Source organism: Fragaria vesca, linkage group LG7 (genome assembly GCF_000184155.1).
Source record: "Fragaria vesca subsp. vesca linkage group LG7, FraVesHawaii_1.0, whole genome shotgun sequence".
Lineage (NCBI taxonomy): Eukaryota > Viridiplantae > Streptophyta > Magnoliopsida > Rosales > Rosaceae > Fragaria > Fragaria vesca.
The window spans coordinates 17,653,953-17,669,699 of NC_020497.1; the positions used below are offsets into that span (position 1 = coordinate 17,653,953).

Consider the following 15,747-nt stretch of genomic DNA (forward strand, 5'->3'; position numbering starts at 1 on the left):
TGTCCGGAGTCGATCAAACACGACCCGGAAAAACTTATGTGAAGGTGATCAAACACACCTTCAAAATAGCAATAACCAAAGTTGATCAAACACAACTTTGGACCCGGGGAGGATAACCGGGATTTTTATACCTGCAAAGACACCGTCCCAAGCATAGAATGGAGATGAAGAAGAGGAGAAAGCACTTTATCTCCCCCGAGGTTATTTAACTTTGAAAGTTTAGGGTTTTAAAGTGAACATACCGTAAAACTTGGATGCTTGATCGGACGAGAAAAGAAGCAGTAGAGCGGACGGCCGGGGAGCGGTAGTCGGTGGGGCAATCTGCGGCGGCGGCTGAGGAGGGGCCGAGGGTTTCGGCTTTTGGTTTTAGGGTTTGGGAGAAACTATTAGCTCAAGGGTTTGAGCAAAGGGCTGATAACGTGATGAAGTGAAAGTAAATTGAGAATAGAGAATCGTGAAAGATGTGTATCTCATTCATTGATAGGAGCCCTTTATATAGGGAATTACACATTACCAGTATGGTAAGAATATGAATACATAGATCTAGTCTAACTACATATCCTATTGGCATAAGATAAAGGCACACATAAAAAATATCCTAGAACAGAAATGAGATATGTACAAACAGTTATTATTATTATTATTTTTTTCCAAAGAAAGTGGACGCTGAATAAGATAGTCGAAAGAATCCAAAGGAACCGGAAGAAGAGAGAGTAGCGGTAGTAGCTCATCCCTCTTGTTTGTTTCTTAAGCTTCCAACCCTCCATTCCCAATCCCCTAATCCTTTTCATTTCAAATCCCATAAAACCCAAATCATCATCTCCACACCAAACTCAGTCGCCATGGTTCAAGGTACGTCACCCTTCCACCTCCTCCTTCTATTCACTCTGATGCTACTCACACTTCTCTCATCTCCTCTTTGAAGACGGCGACGGCTCTTCGGCTCCGTCGCAGACTCCATACGAGGCGGCATTGGAGGCGCTCTCGTCGCTGATCACGAAACGCAGCCGCGCCGATACGAGCAACAAAGGCGGCGGCTTCGATGTGCTCTTCGACTATCTCAGAGTAAGTTTTCTTGATTCGATTGCGGTGTGTTTGAGGTTCTGTTGTGTGTGTAGATTAATCGAGTGTTGGATTGCTGCAGATTCTGGAATTGGAGGAGCCGATTGCGCAGATGAAGATCATTCATGTGGCTGGCACCAAAGGAAAGGTAACTCTCGTGTCTCAGTCTTCTCAGTTTTATGTTAGTTCTATTGAAATTGATAATCTTTATTGTCGTAGATTCGGTACTGTACTTACATTAGCTTGGTTAGTATGACACCGATATTTAGTTTGTTTTGATTTTTGGCTTTGTGAAGGGATCCACATGCACCTTCTCTGAGTCAATACTACGGCATTGTGGCTTCCGCACTGGACTTTTCACATCTCCTCATCTGATTGATGTGCGAGAAAGATTTCGTTTGGATGGGTGAGTCGAGTTTGTTGTCAACTCATTTTTCATTTGTTAGTTTTATGTTTGATTTGTTGCTAGTTTTGGCAACTGTATGGAGAATGTAGAGGGTAATGCTTTTTGTATATAAAGTACAAAATGTAGTGAGTTTTTGTTTTTTGTACTACTTGCCTTAATTTAGGTCCCTTGATTGAGTCTTTGGTCTGATTGGTTGCTACAGAGTGGACATCAGCGAAGAGAAATTCTTGGAGTATTTCTGGTGGTCTTTTAATAGACTAAAGGTAGTCTAAGCTCTCTCTGCCTGTATTCATGTTTGAATCAAAAGTTGTTTTTTGTTTTGGTATGTCTTTTTGTTCTATGATTTGGCCTAGCTTTTTAAAATCGAGATGATTTTCTCATGCGCTCGGGCGTTTTTTGAATGAAGGAAAAAGCTACTGATGATATACCAATGCCTACCTACTTTCGCTTCCTTGCCTTACTTGCTTTCAAGATATTTGCAGGGGAGAAGGTCAGATGTGTATCTTTTTATTTTCTTCCATATAACGTCATTCCTCTCCAGAAATGTTATTAGGGTCCGGTTCAAGGGACTCCATATTTGACACTAGTTTTTATCCCTTAGATCTTAATTGATTGAATGGTTGTTATTAATCGTGAGTGTGATTTGGCAAGTGACATGGCAATAATATTATTTGCAACAAAAATAAATAAATAAATTTAGTTAAACAATAGAGAAAATAAAAATAAAGAACTCCAAAAGAACATGGAGTTGGTGTTCTTCAACATCATAACATTCATTTGGGTCGTATCAAATTCAAGGTCCAGATCTAATATTTGTTTCCAAACAACCAATACAAATCAATCATCTTAATTGAATACCTTTAATAAATGGGCAATCAATCTGATCATGGAATCGGTGTTCTTCAATTTGATCATGGAGTCGTGTTCTTCAACCTATATGCTTCTGAGAAAACCCTAATGGGCAATCCCAATTTTTCTTTTGTTTTTCTCTTTTTGTAAAGGGATGTGCGTTTATGGTTTGATATCAACTCAAATTTGGTGCTTTATTTGAAGTTTAATCAAAACCATTTGGCTTTAAGTCATGAATCTGAGATTTTTGTTTTTCACGTTGAAGAACACCAGGCCAACTCCATGTTCTTCTGGAGTTCTTTCTTTTATTTTCTCTATTGTTTAACTAATTTTTTTTTTTTTTTTTTGCAAATATTATTATTGCCATGTCACTTGCCAAATCACACTCACGATTAATAACAACCATTCGATCAATTAAGATCTAAGGGATAAAAACTAGTGTCAAATATTGTGTCCCTTGAACCGGACCCATGTTATTAATATCAGTTATAGAATATTACTTTTAATCTAATTTTCTAATCAGGTAGATGTTGCTATTTTGGAAGTCGGTTTAGGTGGAAAGTTTGACGCAACAAATGTGGTACGTGAAATTGTTTCTGAGTGCTGACTTCATAAGCCAGTTACTTCTGAAATAAAATAACTAAGCATAGATGTCATAAATATTTCAGGTTCAGGCACCTGTTGTTTGTGGTATAGCATCCCTTGGATATGATCATATGGAGATTCTTGGTTAGTTTTTCTCTTCTCAAGCCCACCTAATCACTTGTGATCATTTGATTCATTAAATTAAAAGTTCAAGTGTATAACTGTGTATCACAATTTCATCCAGAAATGTAATTTTTTCTGGATTTTGAAAATAGGATATACCCTGGGAGCAATTGCTGGGGAGAAGGCTGGAATCTTCAAGGTTTGCAATAAAACTACATTTGCTTAAAGCATATCATGGTGGTAAATGTCTAGCAGAACTTTCAGACACTTCTATTAATGTGTCCATCGCTCTTTCTCTTTCAATTCAGCAAGGAGTTCCTGCTTTCACTGTGCCTCAACCTGATGAAGCAATGCGGGTTCTTGAAGAGAAAGCTTCTCTGTTGAATGTAGGTTCAAGAGCTCTTTTTTTTTTTTGTCCATGCGATAAGTCAACTGATAGAATAGTGATGTGTACTTCATTTTCATAAGCTAGGCAAAGTCAAAATTAGCTGTTTTAATTTTACTGTAGGAGCAGTTAGTTTCTTTCTGGCAGGAGACAACATTATATATTCTTTAATGGTTCAATGAGCTGAGAAAACCTTCGTGGTTCCAGGTACCTCTTCAAACAGTGCAACCAGTGAATGCTAATTTGCTGAATGGCTTAAAACTTGGGCTTGAAGGTGAGCACCAATATGTTAATGCTGGCCTTGCTGTTGCACTATGCTCTACATGGCTTCAAAGGACTGGTCATCTTGGTATTACTCACCAGGGAAACACAGTAAGTTCTAAAAATGTCATTCTTTTGACTTGATTATAATTTTTAGTTGATTGATATGTATAAGTACTTGTATGGATTAGACCTCTCTGCCGGAGCAGTTTATAAAAGGACTAACGGCTACTGTCAGTTTACAAGGCCGAGCTCAAATTGTTCCAGATGACTATACGAACAATGACAGCCCAGGAGATCTGACATTCTATTTAGATGGTGCCCATAGCCCCGAAAGCATGGAGATATGTGCAAGATGGTTTTCTCTTTCAACTAAAGAGAATTCTCAGGAAAAGGTTCCGGATTCATCTAGGTCACATGATTTTGTACAAAGCCATGCTGATGTTAAAGCCAAGAAGAACTCACAGGTCAGTACACTCTTGATCCTCCTTTGAATCTATGTGCATTTAAATGCCATCTTTGCTAAGAAGTTGTATCCACTTTCTTTTATAATTTTTTGCTTTGAAAGTTGTCACAAGTATTTCCTAGGTGCATGGTTATTTTATGATTGGCTAAAAAGGAACATGGGCAGCATACTCTTACTCAAATAAGTGCCTTCATTGTGTACCTAAATTTTCAATTTATTTACACAAGCATTTTCAATGGTAGGTCAAGTCAATACTTTTTTTTTTTTTAGATGACCTTTTTTGTTTCCTTTTTAATGAAATTTTTTTATACAGTCAACTGTTTCAGTATCAAATTATGCTCCAAGCCTTCTGAGATGCTTCATTTCCTCGGGCTGTCACTGAACAAATCTTGTTGATATACTTGCAGATACTGCTGTTTAATTGTATGTCAGTGAGGGATCCTCAATTGCTTCTTCCGAACCTGATGAAAACATGTGCTAGTCATGGTGAGTAGCATTATATGATTCAGTATCCTATATTTTTCACACAATATAACCATGTAGTTGAAAGTAATCGAATTTATAGATTAAGAATCAGTATTATTTATAGCATAGAAGTTGGATCTGTGAATGGTTGATGAGTGACGTTCAGTAAGCTGATATTTGAAACTCTTGACTGTATCAGGAACTTAACCGTTGATTGGATATATCCAAATAAAGTTTTTCTGGACACAAATTCACTTTTGATTTTGAAGGAACTGATGACAAATTGTTGCAATGTAGGTGTCTACTTCAAGAAGGCGCTATTTGTACCAAACACATCAGTGTATCACAAGGTTGGTTCACATTCCTTACCTCCCACTGATCCTCAAGTTGATTTGTCGTGGCAATTCTCTCTTCAGAGAGTATGGGAAAATCTAATGGGAAATAAAGGTATGTAAAAATTGTACTTCATATGAAGCTGTTCTGTTCTAACAAATTTTTTCTGTAATTTCTATTAAACACAGTTAGTATATCATTTAGTTTCGGTTCCACTAACTTTTAGAGTTCTAGTAATGAAACAAATTTATCATCAATGAATTATCATTACTCGGAAGTTCAGCAATATCCACATTCGTGTGAGGCAATCACCTTTTATTTTGTTGGTCGTCAAACAACTCTTTGTATTTCTTATTGGGATTGTTCTTCTTTTGATTTTCAATAGGAGTTGATGATAAGATCCCAGATACTCTTTCTGAAGAATTAAGAGATGATATGGAAATGCCTGTCAAAAATTGTGAAAATAGTGCTGTTTTTTCCTCACTCCCATCAGCTATAAAGTGGCTCAGGGACAGTGTCCGGCATAATCAATCTACTCGATTTCAGGTAACTGGTACTTAATTTCTGTTTTCACTTTACTTTCAACTTAGAAGTTGCAGGATATGCCTTGAGGGAATGAAGACCTTGTAGAAACTTTTTAGAAGTGAAGCAGAACTGTAGGGGTGTACTAGCATACTAGCATCATGAACCATTTGACCTTGGTAGAACAACATGAAAAATCTTATTATGGTTATGTAATATTCTTGGTGAACACACGCACTTCAACCTGCTTCTTTCTCAGTCTCAAATTCTGGTTTATTCATCAGGTCCTTGTAACTGGTTCGCTCCATCTTGTTGGCGATGTATTGAGATTAGTCAAGAAGGCATAGTAGGAAGTGAAAGCAAAATCTCAATTTCTGCATCTCCATCTCATTGCAATTTGTTCTGGCATTCATGAGGCATGGGAAAGGTGTCAAACTATTTGAACTTCCTAGTGTCTCGTGTCAAATTTGGACTCCCGTGCTTCTATGGCGTGGTCTAAGTTGGAATTTCCAAACATGTGCAGTTTGATCTTAGCAGTGGCTTGCAATGAGGCATTTTGTTTGAGTGTACTATTTATACACCCTGTATTGCTACAACCATATGACCTCATTCATGTTACTGGCTTTCTGATTCTTTATGAGATTAAATGAAAGAAACGATTGTTGTTGCAATTTAGTTGTTCTTGGGAATAAATGATTTTAGCCATGTATACACACCTCTGTCGCAAGTCTTAAAGAGTAATACCTCTTGACCAAAGTGATGATTAATGATGATGCTTTTACTTCTACTCATCTTGACCAAAAATGTGTTGATTAATACCTCTTTCAAAATGGATTTCATTAAGATAAGAAAGGATTACAACATAGATGGGGACTAAGTAGTGGCCTCGTTAAAACCTTGCCCAGTTAAAACCCATGGGACAAAATCCTGGGCCAGGGGAAAAAGAGTACCACAACCCCCATTGAACAAGTTACCCTTTGTTTCTCCATAATCCTGGAGGCTATGTAAAAGCATGATAGAACACAATAGACAATGACATATAGTGGTTCGCCATGCCATCGGAGGACATGACTACGTCCACTTAAGATTCTATTATCATGGTCAATAGGCCTTTGGTATTACAAGAGCTCTCCAAGATGGAGTGAGTAGTGACTGAGATTCCGATCCATCTTACATATGCGAAGCCTTCCTTTTATAGCCAAGGAAGATTCACTCATATTACATATTTTCAATATGGGACAAACTACACATAACTATTATCATCGTGCCTTCTTGTGGAGCTCGGAGGAGGGCATTCTAGATGTGGTACCGATGATCTTTCACCATGACGAGGTAGCCTGGACGTCAGTCTACCAGAAGCATGTCGGGGGCGGGGCCCTTCGTGGCCGGAAAACGGTCTACGAGGTCGTTGCTTATGCTTGCGGTATATCTACCATCAACACCCTTGAACACCAATATCCTTGTGTCCACAGTTGTGAAAATAAACAGGCAAAGTTCACTGCTCAGAGACATTGCTGGAGCTGCTAATTTTTTTTCCAGAGAGATCTGAACTTTTTTCATCAGATATGCTTGGTATTCCAGAACCTGACGTTTTAATCTCTGCAATGGTTCCAGAAAATGAATTGAGGAACGAAACAAAAATGAAAATGTGGAGAAAAGAACTTAGCAAGACACATACCTCTTGCAGATGGGATGGAACTGTCTTGAAACTGCTAGACCAAGGTTCCTCATATGTCATATCTCCGCGTACCAATTTCTGTGTTAGAATTTGAAATGCAAATTGATGCTGTGCAACTTGTTGAGGAGTACATATATAAACTTGGAGTTTTGAGCTTCCTCCCTGTAAAAATATTGATATCATTCAGTGAAAACTGAAAAGACGGTGGTTATTCTCTCTGCACAAGTATAGATCAGTATACAGGCAAATTTGTATCAGCATGTATACAAATGTCGTTTACAGAGTTAGATTGAGTGGCTCCCAATTAATTTGATGCATGAGTACTTGCCCAATCCTCTGAAAAAAGACTTAATCTCCTAGTGCCGAGTAGCTGGAAACTATAGTAAATGAAGCAGCTACATCATGTCTACAAGCAAATTACCCTTTCTTTGATCTGTCATGGCCACCCTACCAGCTTGTCATTACCCTTTCTTTGATTGGTACCACATATGCTCCAACAGTCCAACCTCGGTACACCAAAATAACCAATACTTTTTAAGGGCATATGTGAGACGAACAGCCATGAACAGAGAATTTCGATCAGATTATGACATAGAAGCTTACCATAGTACCATCCCATCAGCTTTACAGCTCCATGGCCATTCCAAATGAAGCCTTAAAATGACCTGTAAATATATGTTTGCGATTTTCTTCTGCAATAGATACGTTAGTCAGACTTGACTATAACCTGAATCTGAAGAAAATGATAACTCTACATGACATAAAGCTTTGTTCTGCTATTTGTTTTGAATCACGTATGTGGAAATAACCACACAACATGAAGAGTACCTGAGGGGCATCTCGTCTTGGGGAGTCTAGCCAGTAGAACTTTGAACAGAAGAGTGCTTATAGTAGGATGTGAGGATAGGTGCACTTTATAGGACGTGAGGATAGGTGCACTTTATAGGACTCAGTTCCAGCATCAGAGGAAGAAGACGATCATAACCAACCAGGAAGGTCTTCAAACTGGCAGCCTTCAGTACCCTCATGCCTTCTTTCAATGCTTTAAGAACATGTCTCTAACTCGTGTTGTTTCTGATCTCTGTAGCTCCTGATGACAGTCACGATCACCTATATCACACTCAAATATTAATCTCTCAGGAAAACTACTTTGTAAGGCATCGTTATTCTCACTTCTTTTACCTTTGTAGTGACTGATGAACACCGAAGATACTGAAATATGCAAATTTAGAATTCTATAGCAGGAATGATGTACCTGTATAAACAATGAAGATATAAGGATGAGCGGAAGGACACAGAAGCGTCGAACTAGCATAACCAAGTAAGACCAAATGAACAATCCGAGTTTAACTTCTCCAATGACAACTCATTGTCACAACCTTGCAGAGCTTCCCAATAAGTCTAATAAAGTCCAGACAATTGAAGAAATGTTCTTGACTAAGCTCCATCCTCGGTCCATGTAATCAACCAACAGGTTTCTGTGACTTAGATAATCAGTCCAACTTAAAAACCAAGAACTACAAGTTATAATATAAAATGTACAAATTGGCATACATGCAGCTCACCAAACTCGGATGCCATTCTGAATGCATGTAGCTTCAATACAAGCAGTACAAGCAGCTAAGTAGCCTAGTGCAATTCACATCTACAACACACACATACTTAGAGGACCTATTTATAACTTGATTTACAGAAGAAAATCAATAAACTACAAACTATCAGAAGAAATTTCCAACCTGCAATCTCAGTACAAAACTGAGGATGTGAGGATCATCATTTGTTGGGAATCCAGCCATTCACATGGCTGTGAATCATCAATTTCTGTATATTAGCGACTAGGCTTTTCTAAGGGGTCCAGAGACTTGGTCTAAAAATTAGAGCAGTGAACTTACCTGTATCTTGAACAACACCAGCAGAAGAAATAAAGAGCCAAAACTGGTAAGGAGATGAGTGTCTGAGTAGGCACATGTATAAAAAACCGGTAAGATCTTGGAGTCTTTGACCTCTTTCAGTACCCTCATAGCCGTCTGGTCAGTGCAAATATAACTCTGCCAAATCATGCCTGAAGTGATGGTCCTCAATTGATGTTTCCTTCTGCCCTCCAATAGTGACATACCATGGAAAACGTGCCTACAATACACAATGCATGGAAAAAGAAACGATTCAGTTGAGAATTTGAAAATACAAAACAACAGAGTCCCATTCGACACAAATAAGAACATGTAGGAAGATATATATTAAGCTCACCAGGTGGATAATTTGCCTTTTGCTCTTAAAAATGTGATTTGTCTAAGAGAAGCTGAAGCCTGGAATGTGAGGAATGATATATAGAGATTAGAGAGTAATTAGACATCCAAGTTAATAAGAAATATGGAATTAAATGAAGGAACTGTACGTAGCTCTAACCATGGAAGGAAATGTACCAAAAAGTTCCTGTATCTGGATGCTTGGGATGTAAGAAATCTTGGTCCGCTCCTCGCCATTTTCTTGTCCGTAAAGGTTTTGGAGAATGGGAGAGTCGCTGATGTTCAATTCCTGTAGAGGTGTCTTCCACAGGAAGTCCGGCAGTGCTTTTAGCTTCTTGCAGTCAACGATTGTCAACTGATCAAGGAATGGCATGATTGTAATGTTGTCAGAATTCCCCTCTTCCACTCCTTCCCACTCTTCCCACGAGTCCATGAATTGAATTGTGAGTTGTTTGAGCTTGGGGAATGAAACGAAAACGGAGGACGAGGAGGAGGTTTGCCCTTGTTCTATTCCCAGAAACTCAACTCCTACCTTTGAGACTATAGGGAGTTTCTCAATTTCCAATGATTCAAGGGACGCCAGTTTCCCCAAAGAAGGCAAAATATCACAACCTAGGCATTTGTAAAGGCTGAGGAATCTCAAGCTGTGTAAAGACGACAACCAATCGGAAAAGGTGCCGCCTTTATACCCAGCTATGGTCAGAGATTCCAGACTTGGATGCGGCTCTAACCTATTCATAATTGGTCGGTCATCTTCAGTACTGCCCTTGAAAAATAGACACAATTCCAAGATGTGGGCCTTATTCTTCATAATTGCTGCATTATTCTCCGCCGTACTGGGTAACCTATCAATAGAAATCACAAGACTCCCTTGAAGCTGGTTCAAGTCTTTCAAATGTTCCAACTTGTTTCCTCCTTCATCACCTCCGTCTCGGACCTTAAAACAATCCAGTCTTTGCATATGTGTTAATTTCTCAATCCCTTTAATTAACCTCAGTGATAAGCTGCCTTTAACATAGAGATGCCTCAAGTTAATCAGTCTCCGCACATCTATTCTCGTTAGACTGTCGCAACCAACAAGTCGCAAGGTTTGCAGGTTGTATAAGCTACCCACGGCGCTCGGTAATTCTTTCAACTCCTCATTACCGGATAAATCAAGATACCTTAAGTGTATCAACCCGCCTATCGTCTCAGGAATTTCTTCGAAAGGCCATTCCAACAATATTAATGTCCTAAGGCTTTTCAATTCAACTATCATCTCTACCCATGCATCAATGGAAATGGAGTTTGAACATAAATGTACCAATGTACGTAATTTTTTACAATTGGGGAGAAAATGTTTCAAAATGTCTCTGTCGGTTGACTCAATTGAAGTAAAATGACGGATTTTATCATATGGCACCTTTTTTCTCTTCCTATCATCCATCTCAACGTCTAAGATCAAACATTCATTCTTGGTCAAATATTGCAAAAAGTCATGTACAATATCATGAATTTTGCATTCTATGTTTCCATTCCTCTCATCTACCTTAATATCTTGAAAGAATGACCGCATTACTAACTCATCAAAATAATTTTGACCAACTATCATCTTTTCTTTACTTCCATTGTCATTCAAATAATCTTGCGACATCCACAATTCAACCAAACTATTCTTATCATACACAAGATCTTTTGGAAATAGAACACAGTACAAAAGACATTGTTTGGTTGGAAGAGGCAAATCATGATAACTTAATAGTAGTGGCCGAAAAACATCTTGTTGTACCTCTTTCAGTTCCCATGTCTTACTATTTAAAACATCTCGCCATTCACGAATATTATTTTTCTTATTACGCATGAGGCTTCCTAACGTCTTTGCAGCAAGAGGCAACCCATTACATCTTTTCACAATCTCTAACCCAATGTCATGAAACTCTTTGGACACACTATTCTCAACCATGCCTACACTGTGATAGAACAGTGACAAACAAGATGCTTCCCCTAACCCCTTCAAAGTAACCAATTCAGTAGTTGCATTCATTACATCTGTAGCAACATCCTCATTTCTAGTCGTCACCAATACCCTACTGCCCACAACGCCATTGCGTAAAGGTTTGATGAATTCTTCCCATTGACTAGATTTTGGATACCAAACATCATCCAAGACAAGAAGGAATTTTTTACCCTTAATCAAATCAAATATACATCGCATCAAGGTTTGCAACACATTTGAGGATTTTGATGAATTATCTTTATCTAACTCTTCAATTATAGCTTGAGCAATCTTGATTTCATCAAAAGGGTCGGAGACACATACCCATATGCTCTTGTCAAAATGAGTTTTGATCTCATTATAGACCAAGTTGGCAAGATATGTTTTGCCCATTCCCCCCAACCCTACAACGGGGATGATTAGAGGAACCTTGCTTTCTTCACTACTCTCACTTAGCAGCTTGCTAATTAGAAGGTTTTTCTCTGAATCTCGACCAAATGTTTCAGCATTGGGAAAAGAAGTAGTTTGTGGTCTTTGAAGTAGTTCGGGAACTGACCTTGGGGTGTTTTGTTGAAAGTTAAAGCTTTGTTTGTTTTTGTCAATCAAATCTAACCTTTCATTCAGTTCCTCTATCTTCTTAGCAATTTCACGACGAAGAAATAACTGGTAATTGACTTGGCCGAAGCGAAAGCAAGAGGGAGGAAAGGAGAAGCATACCTTCTTCTTAGTAGCCACAACAACAGTAGCACCTTCCGTTTCTTGTTTCTCCAATTGATGCTTCTCAACTCTAGTGATCCACTCATCCAGCACGTCATCCATGTCGAAGGAAACATCATTTAGCTCATCTAGCCAAAGTTTCACGTTGGCTTCCATCACTTGCCTCTGCTCTGCGTCCTCCAGCACAGCTCGAATAGCTATGAGTTTCTTGGTGAGATTTTTGATTTCTCGCTTAACCCCAACCACCAGCTTCAGCTCTCGTTCGACCTTGTCAAGGGCGAGCGTAGCCAAACGTTGTATCAGAACGTCAACTAGTACTCCAGCCATGTTCTTGAAACTGATCGAGAATTTATGGAAACAGAAAGAGAGAGGTATGTAAGTATGGGTGTTTAGAAATGGTGTGGTATCACCCTTGCAATACCCACATTATATAGTACTAGTGAGTAGATTCTTATGTGAGCCTGAATACAAGTGGCATCGTGGCTAGTGTGAACGAAATAATCTTCAATCTTGTTATTTAAATTCACAGATCCAAGCTCGAAATCATCGTGGCCAAACGGTCAAGGACAACGGTAAGTAATGCTTCAGTTGCCATGTTCTTACTTCAAGGTGAAAGAAAGGACTGTGGAAAGAAATGGCGTGTTCTCTTGCACCCTATATAGCACTTCTTAATATTTTCCATTTTGTTTTCTTTTTGGGTTAAGCGCCTTAATGCAATTAATTAATTAAAGCAATTTGTCATTGATTGCTGTCAGCCTATCACCAAGAATTAGCAGCGGTAATTGTGGTAGTTGCGATTAAAAAAAATACGCATATGTACTTAAAAAATACTTAGTTTTGGGTGAATGAGACTACTTTTGAGATTATCAAAGTTTCGTGTTTATAAAAACTAGTCTTGTGCTTAACAAAACTTTCATAAACTAATCTCACACCACAAAACTACTAATAGGATAAGTGTTGGTGCAAGTGTACTAGGATGATGCATACATACACCCAAAACTGAATCAAAGGAACTAATGAGCACTGGCTTTTCTGCAAAGATGAAAGAGCCACAGTTGGCAAATTCACATCTTGGTTCAGAAGAACATACCTGTAGTTCAGATTTCAGACTCCAACACATGGGGTCTTCCCCTTGTTTGAAGCTGGAACCCAAGACATACTAACCAATCTTTTTCATAAAATTACTCACAAAACACTAACCTACAGGCAAACATATGCTATTCATCTTCAAATCTAATTTTGATGATTTGCCAGAAAATGAGTAGTTGACTAAACTAGGAAGATGAGGTTATAAAAAAACATTCAACAATGGCACGTTTGGCAGGTTGAACATCATGAAAACATGATGTTCCATTATAATGTACAACATGCCAAAAGTGTCATTGCTGAAGAGGAAATCCTAAACTAGGAGAGAAACAACCCCAAAACGTTCTTTTGAACAGAAGCCCATTAACAAAGAGCAAATTGTAAAACACAAAGAAGGGATGTGCTAATCCACAAAATTCATTCACACGAATCTTCACAGGGCTCAAAGCAGTTGTCGGAGTTGCTGGTTTTCTTTCCGCAGAGATTTAACTTCTTCCATTAGCTCAGCTTGGTTTGCCAGCATTTTACTCATTACCATTGACATTTCCGTCTGTACATTATTCCAGAAGATGAATGAGGAAATTTTTTTTCTTTAATTAAAAAAAAAAAATAACAGCCAGAGCAATAGCAGATGCATACCTCTTGCATGTGAAATTGTCTTAAAATTTCTATATGAAGGTTCCTCATATCTTCATGTACTGACTTCTGAAAGGAATCAAGAGTCTCTTCTAGAGTACGTTGTAAAATCTGATATGTAAATGAATTTCCCTGCTGGGCATCTTGTTGAGGGGCCTTCGGCAATTGTGAGGTTCCTCCCTGTAAAAGTATTGTCATTCAGTGTACTATGATAACTTAGTATGGCAGAACAAAGCCGACATTATAAACTTATTTATTGGCTTCTCCTGATGAGTTCCGTCACTGTTTATTACTATTATTATTATTATTATTATTATTATTATTATTATATTTAAAAATCTTAAACCCAAATCATATGCAAAGTTAGGCTATAACTTATCAAATAAATCAAAGAAATCTTACGTTCATAGCTGGAAGAATCCCTGATTCTGTGACCGTTGAGGTATCTGACTTAGACACCAAGCTAGTCAACAATTCTCTCATTTCAGCTCCTGTTTTCTTTGTTTTTGGTGAACCCGCTGCCAGTGATGTTCGGTCACTGAAGGAAGATGTAGTGCCTATTCTCTCTGCATAAGTAGAGAATTTCCGATGGAGGGACAAAGATGATGTTGGTGAATCAAGGTTAGACTGTCCCCTGATTCCTTTGCTACCAGGGGACATAGGGATGGCACTAGAGTTGACGTGTTCTGGAAATCCCAAGGAATTCTCCTGACTGAAAGACAAATCTTTAATGCGCATATTTGCATAGTTTAAGCTTGTAGAGCTAATACTTGTCTGACTTGTTGACAAGGATGTATCTGGTAATCCAGACATAAGTGATCCTGATGTCTGAGCTGACATCCCAAAGCGAGACGGCTTAATTGATGGCTGAAGCAGGTTGGTATATTTATCAGATAATCTCTCACCTCCCCAAGCTTCTGGAGGCGTGATGGATGAGTCTTCACTCTTAGAATACAGAGCAGGAGTTGATTCTAACCGAGGAAACGAAGACTTGCTATCATCCTGCACCAACAAATGATGTAAAACAATCATGTAAACAACTTGTGCACAACTTGGATTAATGAAGTTCAAACAAGATGAATATTTCACATTTGGCATTCATCTAGAAATACTAGAGTTATAGGGATGTGACACCTGTTTAGAGGCTGAGCTAGGCTTCCAATCAAATATCGGATGATCACTTGACACGTCATCTGCCAAAGGGAACCTCCTACCGGATGAGGGAAACAATAGTGATGATGGCTTTATATCTACACTATCCTTCTTTGATCTGTTATGGTCATCCCACAGCTTGTCAAGTGAAGGTGTGATAGGATGAACATCCACAAGAGGGGAAAATACCTCCATATCATCCTTGAAGTTAAAAGTAGATAGAGGAGGATGCAATCTTGGCAATGTTCCACCCGGCCACAAATGGCCGCGATGTGGTGTATCCTCTGCACTAGATACATTGAGTGTGGTTGACCCTAATCCACTGCCAGTTCCTGTAACTGAAAATGTATCAGCAGATAATCCTGAACGGCCTGGATTCCGAGAAGTCGATACCGCCATAGAAATGGAAAGGTTTGATGAAGTCACAGAAGGAAGTGGATCAGGCATTAAGATTGAATCTTCAACAGCATCTCCTAAAAGCGCGGTCTCAACAGAACAACTGCTTTCATTTACAATTACAGGTTTTGACCTTTGCCAGCATAGACTTGTAACAGCCTGATGGATACAATGAATTCAAGAAACATTTTAGTTGATAGAAAACTTCAAATCTTTGGCTGAAAGAAAAATAACATGCTTTTTGCAGACTGTCTCTTGAAAGTTAAATGCACTATTGTCTGCCTCAGATATAAGTTAAATTCTTTGGCTGAACAGAAAATATAAACATAAATGTATTATGTATTATATATGCATATACACAGAGAGAGAGAGAGAGAGAGAGAGAGAGAGAGAGAGAGACGACC

The 15,747-nt window shown here is 38.6% G+C and overlaps 3 protein-coding genes across 3 annotated transcripts in view; 1 reads left to right on the forward strand and 2 right to left on the reverse strand.

The window, feature by feature from the left end:
• The first annotated feature begins 706 nt into the window (after positions 1–706).
• On the forward strand, positions 707–6,126 carry LOC101308711 (folylpolyglutamate synthase-like). Its single transcript, XM_004307532.1, has 16 exons — positions 707–852; positions 926–1,065; positions 1,145–1,210; positions 1,359–1,468; positions 1,671–1,731; positions 1,875–1,958; positions 2,841–2,897; positions 2,986–3,046; positions 3,178–3,224; positions 3,334–3,411; positions 3,618–3,782; positions 3,863–4,138; positions 4,545–4,623; positions 4,900–5,049; positions 5,321–5,481; positions 5,742–6,126. The coding sequence occupies exons 1-16, from the start codon at positions 843–845 to the stop codon at positions 5,802–5,804; spliced, it is 1,608 nt and encodes a 535-aa protein (XP_004307580.1). The 5' UTR covers positions 707–842; the 3' UTR covers positions 5,805–6,126.
• A 675-nt stretch (positions 6,127–6,801) lies between these two features.
• LOC101313463 (putative disease resistance protein RGA3-like) lies at positions 6,802–12,400 on the reverse strand. Its single transcript, XM_004308857.1, has 5 exons — positions 9,542–12,400; positions 9,383–9,441; positions 9,028–9,265; positions 7,136–7,297; positions 6,802–7,056 (listed from the first exon to the last, which is right to left on the reverse strand). The coding sequence occupies exons 1-5, from the start codon at positions 12,398–12,400 to the stop codon at positions 6,802–6,804; spliced, it is 3,573 nt and encodes a 1,190-aa protein (XP_004308905.1).
• An 848-nt stretch (positions 12,401–13,248) lies between these two features.
• The window catches only part of LOC101313752 (protein NEDD1-like), a 4,375-nt gene continuing 1,876 nt past the window's right edge, over positions 13,249–15,747 (reverse strand). Inside the window, exons 7-10 of the mRNA XM_004308858.1 lie at positions 14,930–15,502; positions 14,198–14,797; positions 13,799–13,975; positions 13,249–13,709 (exon numbers count right to left, since the gene is read on the reverse strand). Of these exons, the coding sequence (XP_004308906.1) occupies positions 13,602–13,709; positions 13,799–13,975; positions 14,198–14,797; positions 14,930–15,502 (1,458 nt within the window). The 3' untranslated portion in view covers positions 13,249–13,601. The remainder of the gene's footprint in view (positions 13,710–13,798; positions 13,976–14,197; positions 14,798–14,929; positions 15,503–15,747) is intronic.